General features: G+C 42.6%; 1 protein-coding gene across 5 annotated transcripts in view; it reads right to left on the bottom strand.

The window, feature by feature from the left end:
• Nucleotides 1-3,675: 3,675 nt before the first annotated feature.
• Nucleotides 3,676-26,219, bottom strand: part of sipa1 (signal-induced proliferation-associated 1) — a 35,059-nt gene continuing 12,515 nt past the window's right edge. For 3 of the 5 annotated variants that reach the window (XM_085288827.1, XM_085288824.1, XM_085288828.1), the window contains exons 2-16: nt 18,668-20,277; nt 17,911-18,035; nt 17,644-17,832; nt 16,058-16,232; nt 15,627-15,730; nt 14,539-14,696; nt 13,626-14,232; nt 13,266-13,540; nt 12,458-12,847; nt 10,715-10,841; nt 10,495-10,627; nt 9,494-9,592; nt 7,368-7,440; nt 6,136-6,214; nt 3,676-4,393 (exon numbers count right to left, since the gene is read on the bottom strand). In XM_085288827.1, the coding sequence (XP_085144953.1) occupies nt 4,250-4,393; nt 6,136-6,214; nt 7,368-7,440; nt 9,494-9,592; nt 10,495-10,627; nt 10,715-10,841; nt 12,458-12,847; nt 13,266-13,540; nt 13,626-14,232; nt 14,539-14,696; nt 15,627-15,730; nt 16,058-16,232; nt 17,644-17,832; nt 17,911-18,035; nt 18,668-19,775 (3,786 nt within the window). In that variant the 5' untranslated portion in view covers nt 19,776-20,277 and the 3' untranslated portion in view covers nt 3,676-4,249. Of the gene's footprint in view, nt 4,394-6,135; nt 6,215-7,367; nt 7,441-9,493; nt 9,593-10,494; nt 10,628-10,714; nt 10,842-12,457; nt 12,848-13,265; nt 13,541-13,625; nt 14,233-14,538; nt 14,697-15,626; nt 15,731-16,057; nt 16,233-17,643; nt 17,833-17,910; nt 18,036-18,667; nt 20,278-20,968; nt 21,044-25,839; nt 25,965-26,219 lie in introns of those variants that run through there. The other 2 variants (XM_085288826.1, XM_085288825.1) reach the window with 2 other exon arrangements.

Here is a 26,219-nt window from a genome sequence, read left to right as displayed (position 1 = left end):
CACAGATGGCCAAAGTGCACCAATAAAATATACCCCACACAATTACATCATCCTCATGAACCAATGATACGAGGCAGGATGGATCAATGCTTTCATGTTGTTCACACTAAATTCTGACCCGACCCTCTGAATGTCACAGCAGAACATGAGACTCATTAGACCAGCCGAGTTTTTTCCATTCTTCAATTGTCCAATTTTGGTGAGCTGTTCTTAGTTGACAGGAGTAGCACAGGGTGCAGTCTCCTGCTGCTGGAGCCATCTGCTTCAAGGTTTAATGCCTTGTGTATTCACAAATGCTCTTCTGCATACGTTCAATGTAACAAGTGGTCATTTTAACCAATGTTGCTTGTCTACCTGCTTCCTTATGTGATTTCTAGCATCCCCACAAGGCCCAGAAAACTGCAGCTTACTGGATATTTTCTCTTTTTGGATCTGGTGTCTGTAAACGTGTGGGAAAATCCCAAGAGATCAGCAGTTTCTAAAACACTCAGACCAGCTTATCTGGCATTGTAAAACTCATAGTCACTTAAATAGCTTTCTTCCTCATTCTGATTCTTAGTTTGATATTCAGCAGGTCGTGTGGACCACATCTAAACGCCCAAGCACACTGAGTTGCTGCCATGTGATTGTCTGGTTAGATATGTGTTAACAACAGGTGTACCTAATGAACTGGCTGACGAGTGTATTTCTTCCTGCCTTATCATCATACTTTTACGTGCTTTTAGTAATCTGATTTGGTCTCTTTCACCTCTGTGTGACTCATCATGCTGTTACCAAACTCTGAGCTGCTTTCACCTGTTCCTTCGTCACAGTCGTTCTGTTCTTGGACAAATTCATCCGACTGTTCTGGCAAAGATCAAACTTTCTGTAGTCGCTAAAGTATAGATCTTCACCAAAAACTGGATGAAGATAGTTCCTTTAAAAGCTCTAGAGTTTAGAAACACCAGCCAAAAATGTGAACTTTTGTGCTACAGCTCAAACGGCATTGAAGTTAAAAAGAGTAGTCTTTTCTCACAGTTTAGTTTTTAAAAGAGTGACCTGCCTGCTCCGTGATCCACAAAATCCCTCAGATTCCAGATTTGAAAAATCCAAGCCAACACAGAATATGATTTCTCCTTGTAATCTGCTTTCAGGGTATTTGATGTCATATCAGGTTAAGCAGACGGTGACCGTTGTCTCTCCCAACATTTATCCCTTTGAAATTATTAAAGTGCATTTTTAAAAATCACACAATCATCTCTAATAGGTGATGAACTCAGACAGAGTTCATCAAATTCACTGTGTTGATTTCAACGCATCATCAGCCGTCATTTTAAGCACCTTTTTCCTTTTTATTGACTTTTAAAAATCATATATATATTTATATGTCGCTTCTCTTAACAATCTGTGGTACTTGTCGAGCTGTGTGAAGCTTCAGTGATGCTTGAGATTAACAACACACATCTATTATTATTATCCGATCTTCAGATCACGTGGTACCAAAATACCCAAATGACTTTTCCTCAACCAGCGGGATGAGACCAGATGTTGTCGTCTCTTAGAAAATCCTTCATCTGGCACAAAAAAATAAAAATAAAATGGAAATAAAACAAAAGTGCAACCAAAGTCAAAGAAATTAAAACTCTAAGCTGGGTTAGCATACATTACTTTTTTTTAAAGGTAGGCACAAAGTCAGAGAAATAAGCCTTCACATTAACACCAGTATGACCAGTTGGACCATCCTTTCTGATTTACACATTAAGGCGTACCTAATGGTGTTATTTTTAAGACCTTATCAAATATGAAAGAGCTATAGCTGAAAAAGCTCGAACAATAACAAGACCCATAGTTACATTAAAGAGTTTCAGATAGCATTTTGTCATCTTATATCATAGTTGCTGGTCGTCTACAAAAGAAAGTCAAACTTAGAAGCAAGCCCACTTCCTTTCTGCCTTGTTTCACATTTTCATCCTCACGACTTTCCTCCAGTTAAAACAGCTACAAGAAAATCCACATTTGCACTGATTAATAAGTTACATTTTATAGATACACACATACGGAGGGGAGCTCAGAAGTTGCTTGGCACATTCTCATGCTTCACCAACCTCTCCTACAATCTAAATAACTATACAAGATACAGTAAAACGGGTCTTCTCGCGGCCCTCGAGGCTTCAGCATGAAGAGGAGATCAAACGGGAGCCGGCCGGCCATGATCAATACTCGTCTGCATTGGTTATTGGTCATCGTCCTGCAAAAAGGAAGGCATACACAACCCAATGCACTAACATGGAGCGGTTCAGTTGTACATACAGTATCTTCGCATACTGATAAAGTTTTCGATTCATAATTTAATCTGTATATACTGTATCTTAATATGCTGGTACCAGGTATTCACAGTGACTCTAAAATAAAATTACAAGAGGAAGTTTGTACAAGAAACAACGGATTCTGGGCGTCCAGCGAACGTTTGGCATTCCCATTTTTTTCCACTCGGAGTTCAGAGTTCAGAGTTTGGAGATTAGTTTGTGTGGGGTTTGGGAGAGCTGCCTGGGCTTTTCGTTGGCACTGAGGAGAAGCAGTCCAAAACTCCTCTGAACGCACTTTGTTCGTCAGCAGTGGACACAGAAAGGTGAGGTAAGGTGGTGTCAGGGGGATGAGATCTTACCACCTCCTTATGTTGAACAAGACGTTACCTGGGCAGCCTAAAGAAAGTACAGTATGTGCCCCACCGAGGGTTGATTTTTACATTTAAAAAAAAAAAAAAAAAAAAAAGGGAAAAAAGTGCAAGAATGACACAGAAACACACACACACACACACACACACAAACACACACCAGGGTGGAAAGGTAAGACTTCACCTATCGTCCTTACTGCCACCACTCATGAGCAGTAGTAAACAATTACCCCAAAAATAGTCACGGTAGACATCCGCCAAACACAAAACATATTTAAATACAATATTCTGTATTTCACTATCAGTTCAAAGGTGCTGTTATTCGGACACCTAAAGCTATTTTGCCAGCTGAAATAAAAAGCTGCCTTTTGGCATTCAGTGGTTCAGGCCAGCAGGAGGAGATCTTCTACAGTATGGCTGCTACAATAGTGAGGTTAGAAGATAACAGCTACAGGCAATCATGGAAGGAAGCCGGAGCAGTTCTTTCCTGCTGTAGTCTGTGTCTTCAGGAGAGGTATAACCCTTATTCAGCGTCCCTTTAACACTCTTTTTTTCCCCACACATACTTCAGACAGACACGCATGCTCAGTTCATTTTTTTAAGCATTTCCAGTTTACGTCCCTTATTTCATGGGCTTTTTCTTTCTTTCGCTTTTTAATAGTCTCTCCCTAAAAAAGAGAATTTCTTAAATACAGTACTACTGAGAAGTGAAGAGGGCAGGGAGTGTGATGTCCTTACGTAATGGACTCTGAAGCGAGTCAGTTATAGTCATTACATCTTTTGAAGTAGAAGGCTGCCTACAGGCTTGTAATCCTCATGTCTCCCCCCTTTTTTCTCCCTCCTTCTTGTTTTTTACATCAAGGCCTTCCACACTATCAGCCAGAACCACACTCAGACATTGCAACTACATACTACATGTCTGGCAGGATAGCAGTACTACAATTCACATATATTACTGGTGATATATATATATATATATATATATATATATATATATATATATATATACATACATACACACACATACATACATACATACATACACACACACACACACACACACGCACACATATATACACACACACTTTGTGTGTATATATATTTACATACATAAACTATATATATATATATATATACACTTTTGGTCATTTTGGCTAAAACACCACCAAACATGCTATTCAGTGTCTCTCAGTCTTTTAAAGCAAGTGCTATTAAGCCCAGCTCGTCAAGTATTTGAAGCAATATATAGACGCACACACATCCACACACACCGAATCATACATACACACACACACTACTAGAAGCACTCTGGCATAGCACATCAACACAGCAGCCTGTGTCGGTCAGTCTGCAAAGGTCATCACTGGGTGATAAATGTCTTTTTTTCCCCCTAAAAATTGATTTGCATACTCCCTCACCAGCAGGCAAGTCCAGGATTCAGGACAAGAGACTGTGAGATTAAAGAGGATAGGTATGTGTGTGTGTTTTCAAAATATGTCAGAACAAAGTAAATGTGTCGAGCGTAAAAAAACCCGCACTGTACGATTTGCATCACTCTGCTGATTTCCGTGCGTGCACGCACGTGCGGCGGTGAAGCTAACAAGGCTTGTTGACGTTGCACAGCAGCTCGGTGACTTTGATGAGACGGGCCACCGTGCTCTGTGACTCCTCCTGCAGCCGCTGGTTGTTCTGCCTGAGGCTCTGCACCTCAGCCTGCAGCACCGCCTTGTCCTCCTTCTCCTGTAAGACATCGGCACACAACAGAACAAAAAAAAAGCTGTTGCTCAGATGGCTGTGGCAGGAATGGGAGGAGAGCGGCAGGTGCACCGGTGGCTTTAAGCAACTTGTGGGTACAAGTCATAGACTGTATATAACAGTCTCTGTATGCGGTCTTTATATACAGTCTATGGTACAAATAAACACACAGAGTGATGAGATAAAAACAACACAATGTGGTGTGAGCAAGAATAAAGTCGCATCCCCAAACAGCGCAGAAACAATTAGTCAATCACTTGTTTGAAAGAAAAGATTTTTTTGCTGTTGTTGTTGCTGTTTTAGACATTTATCAGGTAAACACAACCAAACATTTGCTGACTTTTCACTGTTGCATATCATTTATTAAAATCAGTGCTTTAAGGGCGTCTTACAGTGGGGTGTAGGGCTGCAACTAGGGGTTATTTTCGTGATTGAAAAGTCTGATGATTATTTTTCATTGAACACTTTCACCGATCGATCACATGCCAGAAACTATGGAAAACAATCACATCAAGCTTGCAAAAGTCCAACTTAATGTTTTTTAATATTGCTTGGTTTTAAAGTAAAACAGAGAAAAGCAGCAAATCCTCATATCTGAGAGGCTACGGCACTAAGAAGCATTCAGTTTCTCTCAATCAACTAATTGTTTCAGCACCAAATGTTCTGTTTTTAGTTTGTTTGTTTGTCTTGTTATTACAGCATTGGAAATTCGGAGGTGAATGATTAGAAAAATATCCATTAGATCTCTCAATGCTGAAAATAGGTATAGTTGCAGTCCTAAACAAGGACTTCAAATAGAAAAAAACTGCCATATGTTTGCTTTGTACATATACAGTACAGGACATATACAGTGTTTGGCAAAAATAATAATAATTAAAAATAAAAAAAAATCGCAACACAATGCCCACTTGTCTGTAGTAGCCATCAGATGTGGTTAAAGGCTCCGGAAACGTTGCGTAAAGTGGCCTTTGAGTTCCTGACACTTGCCGTTTTCACACATGCTCTGCACCGCCGATCTTTTCTATAAATCACCCGACGGGGTTGCGTGCTCGAGCGGTATAAAGTGCACAAGAACGAGTGATGAGAATCGTGCAGGTAGCTCAGTTCACAGCGAGTGCGTGCCACAAGTCGGGCCTCCCGCTCGCTCTACTCAGGAAGCACCCCTTTCTGCACCGCTTCGAGCATTTCCGCTAGTAAGAACACTTCTGACGTGAGTTAAATACGACAAAAAAGGGGAGCTGCACACAAAAGTCCTGATGTGACTCATCAACATCGTCTGGAGTTCATGTGTGAAAATGGCTACACAGCATTCAGAGGTATCGACATGAAAATAAAAACAAAACAAACCAACAAACAGAGCACATCATCACATTATCAAAGCACTGAAGGAGTTGTCATAAATACATGTAAAAATGTATAATACTGGAATTTCAAAAGAAATCTGATAATAATTTCTGTACACGAAATTATAAATAAATAAATGATTTTTTATAGTGTTTTTTTTTTGTTTGTTTGTTTTTCGTGTGTATTTAATGCATCTGTATAGCTGTGATTCGACATGAGTAAACAAAAGGCTGCACTGGCAAATGGAAATCATCTCTCCGCAGTGACAGAAGCTTAGCGATTTAAGTGATAGTTTCTTCTACCTGCTGATTTTTCTGCTTGAGCTGAGGATCCCTGAAAAATGTTACCCACAGAGAGAAAAACATTCATGGAAGTCAAAGCACCTTTTGCAGGTCATCCTGCAGCTTCTTCAGCATGGCCTCCAGCTGCGACACCTTCTCCTCCAGGTGGCCTGGAGAGTCACTGCAACAGAGAGCGGCAGTGACACTTTGTCAAAAGCGATCACATGACGATGACCTCATGATTTCCCCCTTTCTAATCCGAACAAATAAATAAATAATATCTTGAAAAAATAAATGCATGAATATAACACAAAGCGTCAGGGTGTTTCAGCATCCCAGCCATCAAATCAACAAAAGCCTGCAGTGGAAAAGTTTTCCTTTCCTCTCGAACCAAATGTGTGAACTTTTCAATTTGCTTGATTGCTCGAGACGCCATCTGTCACTCTGACAGCCTCGGAGCTCGACGCTTTGTCCCTCCTGCCTTTTAATGAAACTTGTAATGCTCACACATCAATTTACAGTAATTGCTACATCCGACGAGCAGAGCCGCTCTGAGCGAGCGCAGTCATCCCACGATGCATTTCGTCTGACTGCGGCTGTACATAATACGTACACCCCACGGAGCGAAGCGAAAGCGGCCTCCCAGCAGTGAATTTAAAGTGCGATAGGTTTAAACGACAGAAAAGGGCAGAAATTGCAGTGTAGCGTGTTTGATCTTTAAAGAAACTTCATTTGGTTTTCATGACGATCACCAAATACGATCTGACAACTGGAAACCCTCCCCCATATATTTATAAATTTGCGTGTTTAATAACACAAAGGTGGGAAAATGCGCTCTAACTGCTGTCAGCGTCACTCCAATTGTTAACTATAATGTGTGCATAACTTGAAGATTTTATTGTTGTGTTTTTGATGTGAACTTGATTTATCAAAGAAATATTCACAACTTTGTTTTTGCTTATCTACTGTTGACATTTGTTTCTGTCTTTGTTTTGTCTCCGGCAGATCTGCAGGACTTTGTTTGTTCAGTCTCAGCATGGAGGAGGCGAACAAGGCCACTGAAGACAAGTAAAAATGGAGCTACAGTTTTAAAGAAAAAAAAGCCACAGCAGTGAGTCACACACAGAACTGCATCACCGAGTCAGCAAGGGGCTTCTCTTTATGGCGGCGAGAAGCCATCACGTTGACTCAAACAGCTGGATGTAGTCTAAATAACTGAGTGAGAATAGAGGTGCCGTTCTAACTGAATTGAGAAAAGGGAGTAATTCAGACAAAGGCGCTAACTACAAAGATGTTGAACTGCTTCGGCTTAGACGCACTTTATAGCAACCCACCTCTCCTTTGATTCTTTTGGCTTGCCGTCAGTTTGATCAGCGCCTGCTTGGGAGGGGTCTCCGGCTTTGCGGTCTGCGATAAGGAACATTATTCACATTATTATAATGATCATAAGTGATATATACAGTAAATTAAATAAAATGTGATGAGACAGAGATGTGAAAGTTGATGAAGTCAATAAAGATGTTTTGACTCTATGCACTCCTGTGACAAGCTAAGTACGCTCTCACTGCGTTTATAAGAATTAAGAGGGTAAGTAGGAGTCAGATCCTGCTAATCAGTTGCACTTGGTTAATTGTCCATCAGCAGGTGTGATCACCTCTATAAAAGCAGAAGTTTTGGTAGTTTCCTGCACCTACACCTGCACCTTCACATTCAGTTAGCAGCTTAAATGTTAAAGTTGGTGTAGGTGCTAATCATAATAATGTTAAGATTGCAACCGACCAATCACGTTGTTGTGATGTCATTTCTTTGTAATGTGGAAAAAAAACCCAAACACCTTTGTTTTTATATAAAACTCTCGTCTGGAATCATCTTCTTCTTCTTCTACCTCAAGCATTCTAAATTAATTCATACAGTTATTAATAACAATATTAATAACAACTATATAATCAATTTAGGTTTGCTGTTAGCCAAATTAAGGTTACTCATGTTGGTTTTCAGAAAAGTGTTAGCTAACTGCTTGACTAATGGTAAATAAAATCTCAGATAGGCTCACTGGTCAATTGGGATGTTGATCCTGGACCAACATGATGATGTGGGGACGACACCAACGTGGGGATCATGTGTTAAAGGTCATGTATGGTAAGAAAAACACTAAAAAAGTACGACTTATTTGGAAGGTTTGCCAGGAGAAAACCTCTTACACAAAAACTTGTGGAACAATGTCTTTGGACTAGATGTTTGGCATTTAATGCCTGATGCCATATTTGGCCAAATCGCCTCATACCAGCTGTCCCGCACGGTGGTGGAGGGGTGATGCTTTGAGCTTGTTTTGCAGCCACAGGACTTTGCACTCATCAAGTCGACCGTGAACATTTCTAGAGTCAAATGTGAGGCCATCTGTCCACAGCTAAAGCTTGTATTTTGCAACAGGACAATGATCCTAAGCACAGCAGCACATCTGCAAAAAAATGGCTGAAAATGAAAAAACTCGGGGTGTTGCAATAAGTCCAGACCTCAAACCTGACTGAAAGCTGTGGTGGGAACCTATTAATGCTGTGCATAAAGAAATGCCCGCAAACCTCAATGAACTGAAGCAACATGTAAAGAAGAGTGGGCAAAAATCCTCCACAATAATGTGTGAGACAAATAATGTCACACAGTAACCAATTACTTCAAGTTATTGCTGCTAATCGTGGATCTACAAGCTACAGAATCAGGGATGTTCTTAGTTTTTCAGACGACTGCATGCCCCCCTTTTTACAACACTTTTATACAACATGCAACTTTTTGTGCCCAAACACACCAAAGAACACACCAACATTTCTGACATGCTACACACGAAAACTGTTGTGACTGCTCATTTGATGCATTGCTTGCTTGGCACCATGCTCGCATTAGCTAACTGTTCCCAACAAATGATGCCCGCAGGCTGAGGGCTGTTGACATGTCCGGCAGACAGGTAGCATTTGCAATACTGTTTACTTCCAGTTATTTTTTATTCTATTTGTTAAGGTGGTGCAACAACAGTGCACCTGAGCAGTCAATCTGGGAACCCTTATGCTATGTGGCCAAAGGACAAACAACTAGATCACTCATTTAAACATCTATTCCGGATCTGCTCTTCTAAAAAGAGTTTCCAGCATCTTAATTCTGGCCGCAGAGGTTTGTTTCTATGCAGTATTAGCGAGGCCAGATGTCGAAGTTCGGCTGGGCTTAAAGTTTAGTCTTTCTAAGTGGTCCCAAAGGTGTTTGATGGGGTGGAGGTGCAGGCCAAGTGGCATTCATCCAGGATGCTTTTAGTTATAGCGCATAATGGGTAGCTAATTAAGGCAATGTTACAGTTATTTACTTACAGTAAAGTGAGTCTATTTTCCTGTGATTGTGCAGAACATTTTAGGAGCTTGATGCATTATTTACAGTCTAATCCACATTTATCAAGTATATATAAACAGTTCCTCACCCTCTCGTGACAAAGCCTCCAGGATGTTGCGGCAGGCTGTGGCCAGGTCAGAAATCGACTGCCACTCCTCCTCAGTCGAATCTGTTGTCTCCGAGAGAACTGTAACACAGAGGAAAAAGTTCACTAAACATGCCTAAGATTATAGGTAACAGCGCAAGAGGACTGGGATGTGTGAAGCAGCTGATTCCTTCTGGTTCTGCAATAGCAAAGAGTCCCCACCTGGGGGTGCTGCTGTGTTACTGCTGGTCAGATTTTAGAGCACAGATGAGCTGATGTGCCGGCTTGGCCATGTCAGACCAACTAAGATGAAATTTATAGGAGCACGCGATCAAAATATAGTACATGAGAGTTACGGTGCAAGACAGGGAGCTTTAACATTTTAATAGTTTTGGTGAATTTTTGTGAATATAAGGGTTTTAATGACATTGAAGGTAGTGAAAAGTACTGGTTTAAGACATATTTTGAAGCTAAATTTCAATGAGAGAACCCTGCATCCCCCTGAAAAAAAAATATCAGAAGACTCTGATGATGAGAGGATGAGCAAGTGTGCTCTTACAGCAGTTAAATGATGAGTCTCATAGTCTCAGTGGAGGCAGAGCAGATGGTGTAAGAGGGGTTCCTTGAATTGGGGCTGCCTAAAACTCCACCCCTCCCACTACCCATCTGTCCCCCTTTTATCCCAGCCTTGGCAGGGGGTGGCAGCGGAGCAGGGATGATATTAGATTAGCGGAATAGGGGGCAGCGTGGATGAAAGAGGAGGAACAAAGGGGATGCAGTGGGGACTAAAGGGAGGATAATGAAGAGAGGATTTTAAGGCAGAGGAAATCTGGAAAAAGGAATTTGAGGTTAAATCAGGCAGAGATGATTCGCAAACATGTGTAATTGTTGTATTTCGGCTTCATTTAAGCTGCGGCTGTGTCTGCTGTTCTGTCTGAATGAGATTTTCCCTTTTAGATTTTGTTATGCACATACAATGAGGCTCTAAATAAGCATGCACTTACTCTTGGTGATGGAGTTATGAAGACTCAGGGCTCGTGAATTTCTTTCAGCTCGGTCCACACTTGACAGCCGCAAAGACGAGAGAGAGGAGTCACTCGCCGAGGCTTTGTCATCGCCAAACTCGGCTCCCATGAACTGAAGACAAGACAGAGTTTGAGATGAAGGAGAGACAACGGTGTCGGAAAGGCGACGGAGAGGTGCTGCGGCGCGCTGTTTTTTCACCTGCTCGTCGCCGAGGGGAACCTTCGGTTTGACTTCCAGGATCAGATCAGGTGTGGCATCCCTCAGCTCCCCGATGTTCTCATAGATGTGGTGTTCAACCTTCAACCCCACGTTGTCATACACGTGCCTGCACACCGGGGCGGAGGGAAAGAGGGTGTTGAAAAAATAACCCCAAAAAACCCAATGAAAATTGGACGTTGAGGCTTTATTTTTTTAAACCAATCTAAAGGTCAAAACAGAAACCAGAGAAGTAATCTCCAGGATGGCTCAGATTTGAGCCTGATTCACATTTACTGTGGCGCACTCGCAGAATTATCTGTCAAATATATCACGTGATGCCGTCCAGTCTAATTTCTCAGTACTACTTTGTGTGACGATAAAAAGAAGTCAAATTCGATTTAGCGAGCAGCAGAATTTAATATTATCCTCATGAATATTTCCTTTATGCACAGCGTTTTCCTCAAGCTGACCAGTGTGGTTAAAGGGATTTACCCGAGACAGATGCGGAGGGGCCTTTGATACTCAAGAAAATGAGGAAAGAGTGCACAGTGCAGATCATTATGTAAGTAACCTCTGAATTGAAAGCAAGCTTGCTTCATGGCTATCATTCTTGACTTGTTTGTATGGTTCTTGAAGATGTTTTTGTTTTGCTTTTCATTAAGAAAAATCACTAGCAGGAGATCAACTGCTTGGCCAGTCAACCTGCTTCATGACAATTAGAAAAGCAAGCGGTGGAAAGAGTCTTCAATTTCAGTTCATATTAAATCAGGAAAAAGGGATTATATTATCAAAAGTTAGCTCTATGACTGTGGGGATGTTAAATGTGCTATACTATCATCAGCAGTATTTACGGCTTGTCGTTGCTTGAGTAGTTTTTAACCATGATACACGCTGATGAAACTGCTCCTTTCTGTTATCAACCCCCTTAATCGTTTATTTGCAAGAACAGAATATTGTGAAAATATTGTTCCTAGTTAGAGATCTCCGACTGATATCATCAAACTTCTGTTTATTCTGAGGAGATCAGAAATCCTTCTTCAGGTTTAACCTAAACTGTTTGTCATTAATATTTTTTAACAACGCTTCATTTGTTCAGAAAGAAACTATAGTGACTATAATGGATAAAAGAACAAGCACGAGCACCACAGTATCCATCCGCCCTAAAGAATAACAGTGGGAGTGAGCTTATCCCAGCTGACACTGGGACTGAAATACAGTGTTTTCCTCTGAAATGTAGTCAAGTAGAAGTGAAACATAAATAAAGACTAAAACATATCGCTCGAAATTGAAGGGAGCTCTTGAACAATTTGAATTTTGAAGCACAATATTGATTTCTGCTGACTGCTGTTACGTCCTTTTCATTCATCAAGATCCGATTTGCGTTCATTTTTTTGAGTATTATATCCTAGTGTCAGTTTACTACACTACACTTTCTACATGAGAGAAAATAAAGTTAAAAAAGCAATTTGAACAGGAACATCAAAGTGAGTATACAATGTCAAACATTTAAAAGTGGAGGCGCTAAATTCCCTGAAGATAAAATCAGTCCGTGCCTCAACTTCTGAACCAGAAAAGTGACATAAAAACAAAGTGACGGAGATTTTGCATCATCAGCAGATGCATTTAAATAGCCTCTATAAAATCTAGCTTCTCTTTTTTTCCTTGATTTTCATTTCTTGTGTTTCTTCATGACGCCGCCGTAACACTTCAAAGAACACCTCTATAAGTTTTAGTCGCACTCACCCCGCGTCGCAAGTGTCGCTGTAGGACAGCTGTTTTTCCAGAGAGTAGCTGCGCGGGAGCTGCGAAGCGCTGCCCTCCTGGCCCTGATTGGCCGGCTGGTCCTGCAGAGATGTGGCTCGTAACAAAGGTAAGCTGGGCATTGTGAGGAGCGAGTACGGATTGCGCTCGCTCTCCACTTTATCGCAGAGCTGCTCTTCGCCTTCGTCGGTCTCCGCCTGCGCCTCCTTTGTGTCCGGCTCCTCGACCCCGCCCGTCTTCACATCATCATCCTCTTTTTTTGCCTCCTCCTCTTCCTCCCTTTCGTCCAGCACCCAGGCCTCTCCTGACTGATTCTCACCGGGCTTGCACTCTGCATCCTTGATGGCTTTCAGATACAGCTCAGAGAAACTCCTGCAGAACATGGAGGAAAAAAACATCACACACACAAATTAATTTAAAAAAGCTAACTAAGCTGAAACTAAGATGAGATGGGAGGAAAAATATCGTTGACGTCTTTGTGAGACTTTGCGCTTTGTTGTAACGAAAGAAGAATTTTGAGCATCGGTTACATTTATCTAAACAGTCCCCTCCACAGCTGCTTCTGTCCTGCCTCTGATCTGAATGGAAAGGTGGTGGTAGCAGCAGTGCAGCATGTGACAGTGTGATTAAAGATCATTAAAGGGATTGACTTGCTTCTAGTCAGCTGGTGTGACACTGACTGCAGGCTGTAACCCACTAAAGAGTGAGAGGCGAGTAGCTCTTGTGTTGTTCCGATCTGACCTGTCCCACAAGCCCTGTTCAATACCCACGACTCCCTTCTCGTCCCCACCTGCGAGGCTTGCCGTTCTCGTCCGGTGGGATGACGGTGATGTGGATCTTGTGGGCGGTGCGGAGCAGCCTGGTCCTCTCGTCGAGGCTCAGGTGAACCAGCGAGTGCCCGCAGAGCCTCACCACGCGAGCCCACAGCTGCAGGCCTCCGCTCTCAGCGTAGCAAAACCGCTGCAGCTCCGTCACAAAGCCCTCCTCGTTCATCAGGAAGCCGGGCTGCCCCACTCCGTCGCGCAGGGGTGTGACCTCCAGCGCCTCGCAGCCCCGTGTAACCAGCTGCAGAAGAGCAGATTCGGGTGAAGGAATGAAAAAGACGTAAAATAGTCACGCAGAAATTTCGATTTGGTTCACAGTCACCCACCTCAAGCCTCTGCACCACCTCTCGTATGTCTTCTGCCTGGTTCTCCATCATGCTGATCGACACCGACTCCCCGCGCTCGTAGAAGATATCTAAGCAGGGCCCCCCGTCTTTGGGCTCTGTCACCGCCTTCCAGCCAATGACATCGCGACAGGAGCAGTTGAACACCACCTTGCGCGAGTACCTCTCGATGAGCACCACCGACTCGGTCGACACGGCGAGCAAACAGGGGAGCTTGTGCTCTCCGGCTTCCCATTCATCTATGCTGTTCACCATCACCGCCCACACAAGGGCCCCATTGCTGTGCAGCTCGGCCCCTTTGGCGCCCTTCATCTTGTCTTTGCGCTTTCCGCCCAGGGAGAGCAGGGGGAACTTAGTGGAGGAGTCTATGGGCGTGGTGGTCACGTAGTTTTCCGCCAGGTCCTTCAGGTATTCCTGACGCGTGCGGGTGGCCATGGAGCGGAACTTCTCTGACTTCTCTGCAGCATTTTCAGCGTTGACCGCCTTCGCCAGGAGGAAGTCTCTAAAGGCGGCCGAGCGAGGGAATCGGGCACCTTTGGGGAACAGAGGCCCGAATAATGGGATGTCTTTAGAGCGTGTCACAGCCACCCTGAGAGGAAGAGAAATGAGGAGTGAGGAGAGGGTGAAGCAGGAACATTCAATCTATGTCTTGTTTTGTTTTGGAGTGTTGTTGCGACAGAGCACACGCAAATACCAGGATGTGACTCTAACACCCGCAGTTTTTAAAAAATTTTTTTTTAGATTGACTAAAAATCCTTATAGCTTACTTAAATCTGCCACTTCTCACACAAAGAACCCAAATCCCTGATTTCCTTTTCCTAAGTGCTTTTTTAATTTTAGCTGCTAAAAAAATGTACAAATTCTCGTTAAACCCCTGAGAATGATGGAGTCAGACCTGTAGTAGGTGTTCTCGGTGCAGGGCTCGTGAACTTGCACGATGATGAAGACGTGCTGGAAATGGGAGCGGATGGACTTCGGAGTAAAGGGCATAGCGCCCGGCTCCTGAAACACGATCGTCACAATGTCGTTACCGATGTGGCGCTTCCGCAGCAACTGATGAGACCAAACAGAAACACAGACATTAATTAAACCAGAGGCCATTGCAGCTAATTAAACCTGAGAACAGTTACCTACCAAACAAAAACATTTAAGGGAAGAGCAGATAATGCTTCAAGACAGGGCTACAAATGAAATAAGCGAGTTCATCATAACAACGATCGTGTTTTACCAATCGGCCCATTTACTCATGATTTCTTCCGTTTTAATGCTCTGTACATGACGCATTAAACGTGAACAAAACAATGACAATTAATCATGTTTATTAGAATAAATAAACTAAATAAGTTGTAAATACTCCTGCGTCTTTTCATCTGAACTTCATTAATCATACTTTGGGAGATTTGTTGTGATTTAAATCGCTTTTCTTCATAGACAAACATATAAAAATAGATTACAAAAACCCAAGATATAAACGCAGGCTTGGCTGTAGATTATTGCACCGAAGCTACCGGAGCCTAAACCGCTGCTGCTGCTGCAGAGGCTGCAGATTAAAGAGGCAATGCAGTGCCCCATCACTGCCATGTAAAATCTTTAATCTATATTAACATGCAATGTCCAGTTTCTTTGCAAATGACATCAAACAGGCTTAAACCCTAGACGGCACGTTAAAACACGACAGCCGGATGAACAGAAGACGGCCTGCGAGGCAGCAGTGAATACCTTCATGGTGGGAGTGAACACTGGGGGGCAGGATTTTTATGTCATGCTTGTTGTGGAGCGCAGAGGCTTTTTCTGCAGCTTTTACTAAAGCACGACGGTACGCAGAGAGCTACGTAATGAAAATCGTGGCTCATTCGGTCTTTTGAAGAATACTGAACAAAGGCTGAAGGAAGACTGCAATTCTGTGGAATTGTGTTGTGATACACAAAGAGCAGGAAAAGGAAACCATGTGTCACGGGCCTGTTAGGTTGTGGCTGCTGTTACCTGCTGTGTGTTGTTGGCTGTGTAGGGCAGCATGGTGGACACATGAAACATAATCTCGTAGTCCTGGTAGCGCGTGTAGAGCGAATGTGTCCCAGTTGAGTCGGCTGCACAGGTACGCAGAGAAAGAGACAGACAGGTAGAGATTTAGCAGAATCAGTCAACGTCTCTGAAGGAAACACTAAACTCAGGCTGTCACAGCCGGGATGAAATGTGTCCCGTTCGCTGTTCTCCGCTGCTCACTCAAGGGAAAACAGCTCAGAGATAATCAGCAGTGACTATGCTATTTTGCAGGCATTACTCAGATTACATGTGGCTAGATAGGAGTTATCTTCGGCTTTCTGTGGTGCACTGATGCCCTTCGGATAATCGTACTGCGACAAGGTGAGATGTAGCCAATAGATGTGGGTGTAAATGAAGTGTCTGTAGCTCACTCTTGTTGTCCAGCTGAGCTCGGTATTTTTCCCAGCCCTTCAGTCGCACCCGTTCCCCAAGCAGATCCAGAAACTTCTCAAATGCCGGCCCGGAGCTCTCGTTGTTGTACATGTCTTCCTCTGAGCTCTGCCCGGCCCGGCAGTACATTATCCCAACCTTTCGCTGAAAATTCAGCTGGAAGATAGAGAGGCACAAAAGTTATTGAGCACTGAAAAATATACAGAGTTAGAGTGAGAACTCTCATTTCTAGCCTTTATTTGATATTTTACTTTACAGGAAAAGGCAAGGGAGTTGGGTATTACTGAATGTAAACATAATCAAACTCCTCACAGCTCCCAAGACTTTTTTAACTGGTCATTTCTTGCAGTTTTACACTTTCCACCCAGATCACTTTGTGTCTATACGCCACTCTGCCTTTAATCATTAGTTTTTATTAAACTCGCTCTTCCACAGCACGTCTTTTGTCCTTTCTTCCTCCCATCACCTCCAACTGGTCGCAGCTAATGGCTATCCTGATGTACTGGAAGTTTTCCTTCCCACTGTCACTAAAATATTTGGTTATAGAGGTTCGTCTAAATGTGTTTTTTTTTTTTATCTCTACTGTTGTAGAGCTTTATACCCAGGGGCGTAATATTATGAATTATCTTGCATAAATAGGCTATTGATTTTCTTTATTTATTTCAGGTATTACCAGCAAAATAGTTGCATGTTTAGTCATCGTGGAATTTACACAGATTTATTTATTTATTTTAGACCCCCCACAAAGTTACGCCGATGCTTATCCCTTACAGTATAAAGCATCGTGAGGGGACAAGTGTTGTTGTGATTTGGCAACATGTAAATAAAATAACATTAAATTGAATTAAATTGAATATATAACTTCAGATGTGGGCTAGAGAGCACCTACAGGATAATGAAGGAGCTTCAGCATTTGGCAGGTTCTGCAATGTCAAAAAAGTCAATAGAAATAAAGAAATATGGGTTTTAAAAAAACGACTTCAATGTTGGGTAATCAGCAAAAAATATTTTGCATCTCACTAATTAAATGTTTGGTGCATTTTTATATTTATTAGTACCTTTTGATTTCATTATTTAAATCTCATAATTTGTTTCTTTTGAGTGTTTTTCAAACAAATTGGGACACTAAATGTTTTGGGCTCAGGATGCGTGACAAACAAATGTTAAAATTTTTAATCACGACAAAATATGAAGTGTTAATTAAAAACAAATTGAAATTTGAATGAATCTTACTCAGTCAATAATATTTGCGATAAATACAGAAGAAAAAGCAAAGGCTCCAAGTCAAACAATACAGGAGAAAAACAATAAAGTGAGAGCTTTTTGCTTTTTACTCTTTCTGCAGCACATAATCAACTTGAAAACAATTAGCTTACAGCTCCAGTTCTAATGGAATAGAAGCAAATGTAATAACTGGGTTAAATGACCTCTTGGACAGCAGTTGTAGGCTTTTAACATAAAGTGGAGAAAAATACACAAACCCTATCTGATGCCGTTTGACACAATTTACAGTTTTCTGCCCGACACATGCAGCAGTCTTCAGTATCACCGGTGTCGCGTTACTCACCCCCTGTTCATCCAGTTTGAGCAGGGTGTCCCGCACCTTGGGGGAGTTTGAGGCCAAGCGAAGGCAGTGCTGGTTCAGCTCAGGCATGATGAACTCCAACAGCCTCTTGGGAGTCAAGCCTCTGGGGGTCGTGTGTCGAGCCGCAGAGGGCACCGACTCCTCCAGGATGGAACCTCGCAGAGTCTTCATCTGCGGACGGGATTCACACTCAACACATCCGGTCGAATCAATTTTACACACAGGACAGGAGAAGCGCGCTGCTTTTACCTCTGTGGTGCGAAATATGATTCTACAGTTGTTCTGAGCGCCGCTGGATCCTTCTTTCTCCTCTCGACGGAAGCTGATGGCCACCGGCCCGAGGCGTTCGTCAATTCCAAAAAAATTCTGATGTTCTGCGACGGCAGGACAGACAAATAAATACTGAGAGGAACGAGACCGGAAGACCCACAGTGGGTCAAACAACTATCAGAGCACCTATAAGGCTTATAAGGACCTGTACAAAAATTATAACAGATGGGAGGTGAGGGGGATTTATATGGAGGACCAAAAATGGCAACATAATGTAAAATGTAAAAGAAAGAGGTTCAAAACCATAACTCTATTTTGCATTTTAATTTTCATCTATTTCATCTATTAAAAAAACAATCTCAAAGTGACTAATATTTACTTTAAACCACCTCTCTAAGCAGAAGACTCTACCTCTTCATATCAAGGCAATATGATGGCAAACTCAACAGTTGCTGAAAATAAAGTGACTCAGGTGCAATTACTCCTACCTACAGCACTGAAGGGAAACTGAAGGCTCTTGACCCTTTATTACTCACAACACACACAGTAAACACTCATATAAATAAACACTCACAAGGAAAGGCTAAATTAAAATAAAAAGCATAAAAAAGTGACTGAATGAATTTCACATGGCCTATAAAGGACGGGAAAATTCCTAAATCTTGGTGAGTGTTAGACTTAACAGGGAACAGCTGAAAAGTAATTGATCGTAATCCTTTGACACTGTGCCACGTACCTTTCATGTAGAAATACTTGCGATAGTAATGGGCTCCCAGATCAGCATGCTCTATGAAGTAGTTGCTCTTGCCCTGCTGCTGCACATTGCTCTCTCTGGGCTCTTCCAGGACCGAAACTGCATCGTTGGGGATGCGAAGGCTAGACCAGAGTCCCTTCCTTCCCTGGGATCGACCCAGGCCCGCCTGCTCCTCTCCTCCAGTCTCGTTGCGGAAGTGGGGGCAGCTGAGGAGGAGCTCGTTATCGTTGCCATCACCTTCATCTAGCATCATTGACTGTTCGTTGTCTTCTGCGTTCCCTGTGCTACCACCCCCGCCCTGCGCAGGGGAGGATGGGGTGGACAGGGAGAGGGGACGGGGCTGGGAGGCAGCTGAAGCCCCTGAGGTGATATTCTTTTTCCGTCCAATGCTGTCTCTGTTTGTGGCTACCTCGGTTAGGTCAAACAGGATGCTCTGCACGTCATAGTGAGCAAAGCTCCTCACCCAGGCTCCGCCCCCGATGTTGTCATATGGAACTGGTTGAGGGACCTGAGAGGTCGTGGGTTTAGACTTTTTGCTAAGACCTTCAGGCTTTGGTGGCTTAACGGGTTTTGGGCCATCCACCGTGCAAACACCTCGAAAGTATCCATCGGGTTCTGGAGGGTGTCCCTGCAGCCCTAAAAGCAGGAAAGGGTCTTTGAAGCGGAGGGCACTTGGACTCAGGGGTCCCTGGTCGTCTGCTCTTGGCTCCTGGGCTTGAGTCTGTCTCTCGAGTGATGACAGGCTGCCGTACTCCCTGTGTAACAGCACACCTGTGTCTCCCTGAACCCCAGCATCCACCTTCTCACCAACCGCTCGCGCTGTTTTCCCCCCCGCCTTCCCAGAGGAGTCCAAGTCCCCAAGTGTGACATCGCTGTTACTTCTCTGCATGATGTGCCCCCGGCCCATGGACCGCAGGGTCAACCCGGCGCGGCTCGGGGTGAGGCTGTCCGCTTCGGCCCCATCGCCGTCCCTTCTTGGCGGCCACTCCACTACACCCGTTTCCCTCTTGGGGTCAAAGTTGACTGCTGCGATAGGCGGCCGCTGATTCTGACGGCGAAACTTGCGAATGAAGAGGTCGTCTGACTGCATGGTGTCCACCTGACAAACCAACTCCAGTCCAGCGGTATTTTCTCCACTCTGCTCCAGGGCTTCCCGCTAACCCCACCCTCCCAGTTAAATTGTTGTCCCGGTCTCTATGGCGCTGGTGTGAAATGGGAACACTGAGCGAAAGCAGCAAACTCAGTCCTCATTCACACCACTTACGAAGGCTGACCTTCTTCTCCACTCTCAGGCTCTCACAGATGCTGTGTGAGACACTGCACTCTGTCAATACGTTCCCAAGTGTGGAAGATGAGGACACGCGAAAAAGTGCTCCTGTTTTCTGCAGCGGTCCATCCAGGTGTGCAGATGTGTGTTTAGGTGGTACTCCAGTTGCGGGGTGCTCCTTCCTGTAAAGGATGTGAGGATCATCACTGGAGCCTGACTCTGTGTCCTCTGATTAAGAGAGGCTCCTTATGTATCAACACAGCGTCCTTCCGTGTGCACACTTTCAGTGCCTGCGGCCTCTCTTTCGGTCTTATCCACCGGCAACCTGTACAGAAAAGAAGAGGAAGAAAAATATAAGTTTGGACCCCATCGTCACATTTTACCCACACTGATATAATCTCAATCAACAGCTTTATATTCAGCCCGTAGCAGTTCACCAGAAAAAGATTTGATAAACAAGTACTGAATTGCAACAATAAGGCAGTAAGCAGGTCTGACGTGTGTTTTATTGTTGAGTAATGCCTTGTACCTCTGTTTTCTGTTTTCCCTCATTATTATTCTTTCCTTTAGACACTTTCCGTTCCAAAGTTTCCCTAAATAGTTCCATAGCAAACTTAATACTCACCACATCCACCCCGCACACGCTCACAATAGACAGTATTAACACAGGGGAGGGTCCTTCCTGGCTTACTGACAATGTGCCAGCATACAAGCGAAATAAGTGTACGCCGTGTCTCTTACCTCCCCTCCACCCCGACACTGTGCATTCGCACACCACCAAACAGTTTTGTAGTTCACTCCCGCGCCAGTATTCAAACAAATACGTCAGTATGGACAACAAAAAGCATTTTAAATAACTGCAAATGCCGTGTTTTGCGACAGATATTACTTTCACTATTTTGAGAGTCATTGAAAGTCAAGAGGGTTTGAGAAAACGACAATGAAGCAGAGTGCTTCCCTGTTTTTAAGCCCTAAAAGAATTCATCTTTTTTTTTGTTTCAACAAAGCCGACTTACCGTCAAAGTGGATTCTGTCCTAGGTACAGATCAGCCTGTTTGTGTCATCGTTTGTTGCTCGCACCCTGTTTTGGACCAAACTGACGTCAATCAACTCAAGCTGAAACCTTTTTGTCGCTCTCAATAAGGTACGAAGCTTCTTCCTGTCTAGTTTTTTTTAAAGCACCCATCTCCTCTATCGAGCTTGCAGCCTAAAGAGCAGGTGCAGCGGTGCAGAGCGCACACACATTCACATCACACTGACTTACATTCATTTCCTTCTCCCAACTCTAACGCCAACCGCTACTTGCATTAACCCCGGCCCCCCTAGAGGTTTTTATTTTGTCCCCGAAAAAGGGGTCGAGTCCCCACAGCGTGATTGTGTAAACTATTTTAGGTCCCCACAACATGCACAATACAAGTACACACAAACACACACAACACAAAAATATGCCAAATAGTGAGGAAGTCACAAGAAATCTTGGTTTCCCCTCCTTGCTGCTGCTCACGTTCGCTTGATTTTTTTCACCCAAAGAGAAAATATCAACGTGCAGTTTAAACGTTGGCGCTAAAAATGCATTTTAAAAAAAAGCAAACGTTGAATAAGGATCAAATTTATTTGTTCATTTGCTCGCGTGTCAAGATATGCTAATGAACGTGAAGGTCAGCTTATATCATCGATATGAGCACTGTGAGCAGGAAGTTCTCTCTAAAGGAGATTGGGTCTAGATTTGAAAAAGGGGAAACAATGATTATTAGACTTCTCTATTATTGTTTATTCTAACAAAGCATTCATTGGAACACATTCAACATTGCCTTCAGTGCCTATTTTTCCATTATTCTGACAATATGCTTTTATAGACATGTTATCATTGATCTGAACTGTGTTATAAACTAATAATACACTAATAATACAAGCTGCCATAGATTTTCAGAAGCTGTTTTGTGATTTCTTACTGATAAAAATTGAATCTGCGTTGTGTGCACACCTCTCGATGACTACTTCAGACAAACATGCTGTGTTTTCAGCATTAACTTAAGTATATTTAGTTGGAATATCCTCAAGTTTCTAATCCAACCTAAAAGCAATCACCATCTGTAAACACTCTAAGTGTAAATTTCTCCTCAGGTTATTTAATCCCCAAACTTTGTAGAAACAAGCCAAGGACGTGACCTCAGCATTCTTCGTGGTACCTCGAGGCTCTGCGTGTACGTAAATGTTTATCCTTACGGCTGGCTACTATCTGTAACAGTGTTACAGATACGCTGTGTGAATGAGTAATATGTGTAACTATGTGTAAATATAATATTACTTTCATATCTGTCTGAACTAGAGTGAAGACGCTTATTTTGCATGCCTGGAATGGGAAAGAGAAAGCACGGTGAAGTACTGAATTAGGGGCAAAAGTCTTCTCATTTTTAGCACCTCTGATTAAGTCGGGGTTTCCCGTGGAAGCCCAGAGCGGACTTAATTAACGCGACAATCTTAATCTAATACTGAAAAATTAAAATGCAATTCCTGAATTTTCACAAGTGCTGTTCACTCAATATCGTTCTCTGTTGAGTGCACTGTTCCTTTGGAAAACAACAGCCACGAGCTGTCCTCGTGTTTTAATTTTGAACTTAAAAACACTGACATCAAATGCGCCTGCTGATGTTTTAGTGTAGCTGCATTACATAAGGGGTTTTTTGCTCCATTTGAATTTCATCTACCGCAGAGCTTATTCAATCTATGTAAATGAACTGTTAAATGCTGTTTTACTTTCTGTTTTGAAATTGTGAAAGGTGGATATTGCTTGCACTGTATTTTAGTATTATAGTATTGTTTTAATTAGGCCCCCAGTAAGCTCCCATACTCCTCTCTTTCATGCGAGACTCCTGATCTGACAATGAGCACCAGTTAACCGCTTTGCTTGCCTCTGTGTGTGTGGAGTGCTGCAGCTTCTGACATTAAAAACCTGCTCATGTTCCCTCCTGGAAACTTTCAGATGTTCAACACCTATGTGTGCACAAATGATCTGCGTCTATGCCTATCTGCAATCATTACATGCAGCGTCATCTGCATGCTTCACAATGCTTTGAAAAAGTGTGAGCAATCAATTCTCTCCACCGTCTCAGAGTGGGGGTGTAGATTATTGGCAGCAGGTTGTTTTTGGAAAAAAAAGATTTAAAAAAAATCGCAGATTGCTTTCATGTTGTTCCAACAACAATCTGAATGCCTGAGGTCCACCAGAAGCACTCCTTCTCTCCACCAACACACAGTGCTGGTTGAACTTGGACACTTATCAGTCGGCCCTTTGTAAAAATTCACATGTTCCTGAGCTTCTCGGGACCTCAAACCATGAATCAGTCCTTGTTTCCATAGCAACCTGCCTGGTGCCACCCTCTCTATGTGGCATGTAGTCCACCGAAGCTTTAGAACAACCCTGTTTACCGAAATAGCTCCACTTTTGTCAAACAAGCCCGCGACTGGTGACGCTCATGTTCATAATGTATGGTAAACTATAAGAACAAGACAACCTCCAAGTATTCACATGTGACACCATTGCTATTTCAGCTACACTGGCTTCCTGTTGAATTGAGTACATTTTAAGATCCTGGTCTTGACATTTAGAGCCTTGCATGGATTGGCACCTCCCTACATCTACGATCTGCTACAGCCCTATGTCCCCAGCAGGTCCCTGACGTCATCTGATCAGGGCTTACTTGCTCTAAAACAGACCACGATGAGAACTAAGGGTGACAGAGCTTTTGCCACTGTGGCCCCGAGACTGTGGAACTCTCTCCCTCATACATTAAGAATTCGGTGGTTGTTTTTAAAAAACAACTCAAAACTCACCTTTTTAAAACTGTTTTTGGTTCAATTTCTGCCTGTTTTATATCGTCTGTTTTACCCTTTTATTATTTGTTATCTTATGTGCAGCACTTTCTGATTCTGTCTAGAAAGCTATATAAATAAAAAAAATTTTTTATTTATTTAATTTATTTATTTATGAGGAAAACAAGGTGGACGCTGTCATGCTGCGACTTCCTTTCATAAAATCAAAACATATTTGTGACTGATGGGATTCATATTTCTCAGTTTTTAAGAATGAAAGTTAGTAACAGACATTATATACAGTAGGTGTCGCATACATAGACGTGTATCAGAGTGATGGCCGCGGGATTACAAAAGCGACAGTTTGCACCGCAACAAAACACATCTGTGCATCTGACAATTTGTCTCGATGCTCCAGCTTTGACAAAATCTAACAACATTACAAAATATTACGGTAGCACTCAATCTGCAAACACATCACAATGTGTGACTGTTTTCCACAGTGCGCCAGCTGCTTAACATCTGCCATAAATACGAACACACGCGCGCAGTGGTGACCTTGTTAAATTGCTGTTAAATGATTATTAGGATTACAATAACTTACTTTACACATATGCGGTGCACCTCTGTACCAAATACATGTCACAGCTCATTTACCACAAATTAGTTCTCATATTTTTTTTTTACATGAAACCAGAAATATTAAATGGGCGTTCCCAAAGCTCATCTTTAGGATATTTATAGGTGCCTCTCCAAATGATTACTGTAGTTCCTCATAGGTTCCCATTGTCCTGGAGTACCTGAAACTGATCATAAGCAGACATCTGTGTTCTGCTTTTGCAACGTTTTGCTATCATAATCAGACAGAACTGAACTGGAAGCAGCTTTAAAAAAAATGGCACCGAACTTGGCCGATTTGGTTGATTCGCATCTTCACACGGGTGTATTTTCTACATCTGAGGGAAATGTACAGAGTTTCTTTCATGCAAAAGAGCAATGTTTTAAACATTGCTGATATACACTTTTACAAAAAAAAAAAAAAGCCTGCCTTTTCCATACATTTGCCAAAACAACTGGCCATGCATGAATGCACAATCCATGTCAATACAGTGCATCTTAAATTAAAAAAAATAAATCTTATTTATGTCAATTAAAATAATGATTAACGAGCTTCAGAGGCCATGTTGCAATGAGATAATAAAAGTTGTGTCACCTGCTAGCACTGTCCTGACCCCGGGTGTTTACTAGGCATGATGGGTGTGTTTAGCAGTTCAGAATGAGCCTTTAGGGGTGACTATGCATGGAACCATGATTAGTCCAGATACCAGAAGGGTAATGAATCTGTCTATTTGACAGACTCTCTGTATGTAGTGAAGCAAGCCTGAAACTAACTCTAATCAAAGTCTAAATCCTGAAGAAGCAGTAGATTCACTGTGGGTTTCAGCCACCACCAGGCAGTGGGGTGACTTCACATGTGTCAAAGGAATAATTAGCCACAGTAACTCTGCAACTGCAATTTATAGACACAGCACCCAAAACAGTCTCTGTTTTGGGTGCTGTGTTTTGGGTTTGACACTGAGTGAAAGGGTAGCACTGACCACGGGAGATGGAGTAGAGCCATTATTTCTGTGGCTTGGCCCTTTTAGCTGCCTCTCAAATTCTTTGCTAAGTGTTTTACTACACAGCGGATGATTCATCCATCCTGAGTCCAGGTCCTGGTCTTTCTCAAGCTGTGCCTTATATGTGTTCCACGTGAAGCCAGAAGTTATATCCCAATCAGAGCAACAGCTTCAACGGAGTCTGACGTTCTGATGTTCGGACAAAAAGCATCAACATTAATTGAGCAGGTGAGTCTCCTCAGACATATCAATATAATTATTTTTCCAGCAGCTCTTAACTGATATGCACACTCGGTTACCTGGGTATTCATCAACTTGACCTGCGTTACTTTTCCAATAATTTCTAGGTTTACATTTTCCCCCCAATTTTTCCAAACCCGTAAAACACTATTTTAAAATCTCACGATTTTTCTTCTTCTTTTTCCTGTTTGAAAGCAAATCAGTCCCTTTCTTACCTTTGAACACAAAACGTCTTCAACAAGATCTTCAACAGAGCCACACTGGTGTCAAAAATACATATTCTCTCTGAAGTCACTGAAGAGAAACTGTCCTGTGTGTTACCACGACAGAGAAGTGCGTCATATACCTTGTGAAAAAGTACAAAGCAAAGAGGAACTGGTGTTTTTGTCCCAGCCCCCTCAAGTTTCTGTTTAATATATTTAGGAAGCCATTATTTGCATTTTTAATGTTTTTGGGGTTTTGTTGCTACATGCACATAAACTGCTACGGCACAAATCATTGAAAACCAGCTTAATGTTTTCCCAAGATCTACCAAGCTGAGCAATTTTATGAGCAAATATCAGTCTGGCTTAAACCAAACTCTAATATGACCATA

This window comes from Mchenga conophoros, linkage group LG10 (assembly GCF_057382185.1).
Source record: "Mchenga conophoros isolate Kocher_MC1m ecotype Shallow Benthic linkage group LG10, M_conophoros_male_GT1.1, whole genome shotgun sequence".
Taxonomy (NCBI): domain Eukaryota; kingdom Metazoa; phylum Chordata; class Actinopteri; order Cichliformes; family Cichlidae; genus Mchenga; species Mchenga conophoros.
The sequence above is the reverse complement of the archived record's forward strand: the minus strand, read 5'-3'. Positions and strand labels throughout refer to the sequence as shown.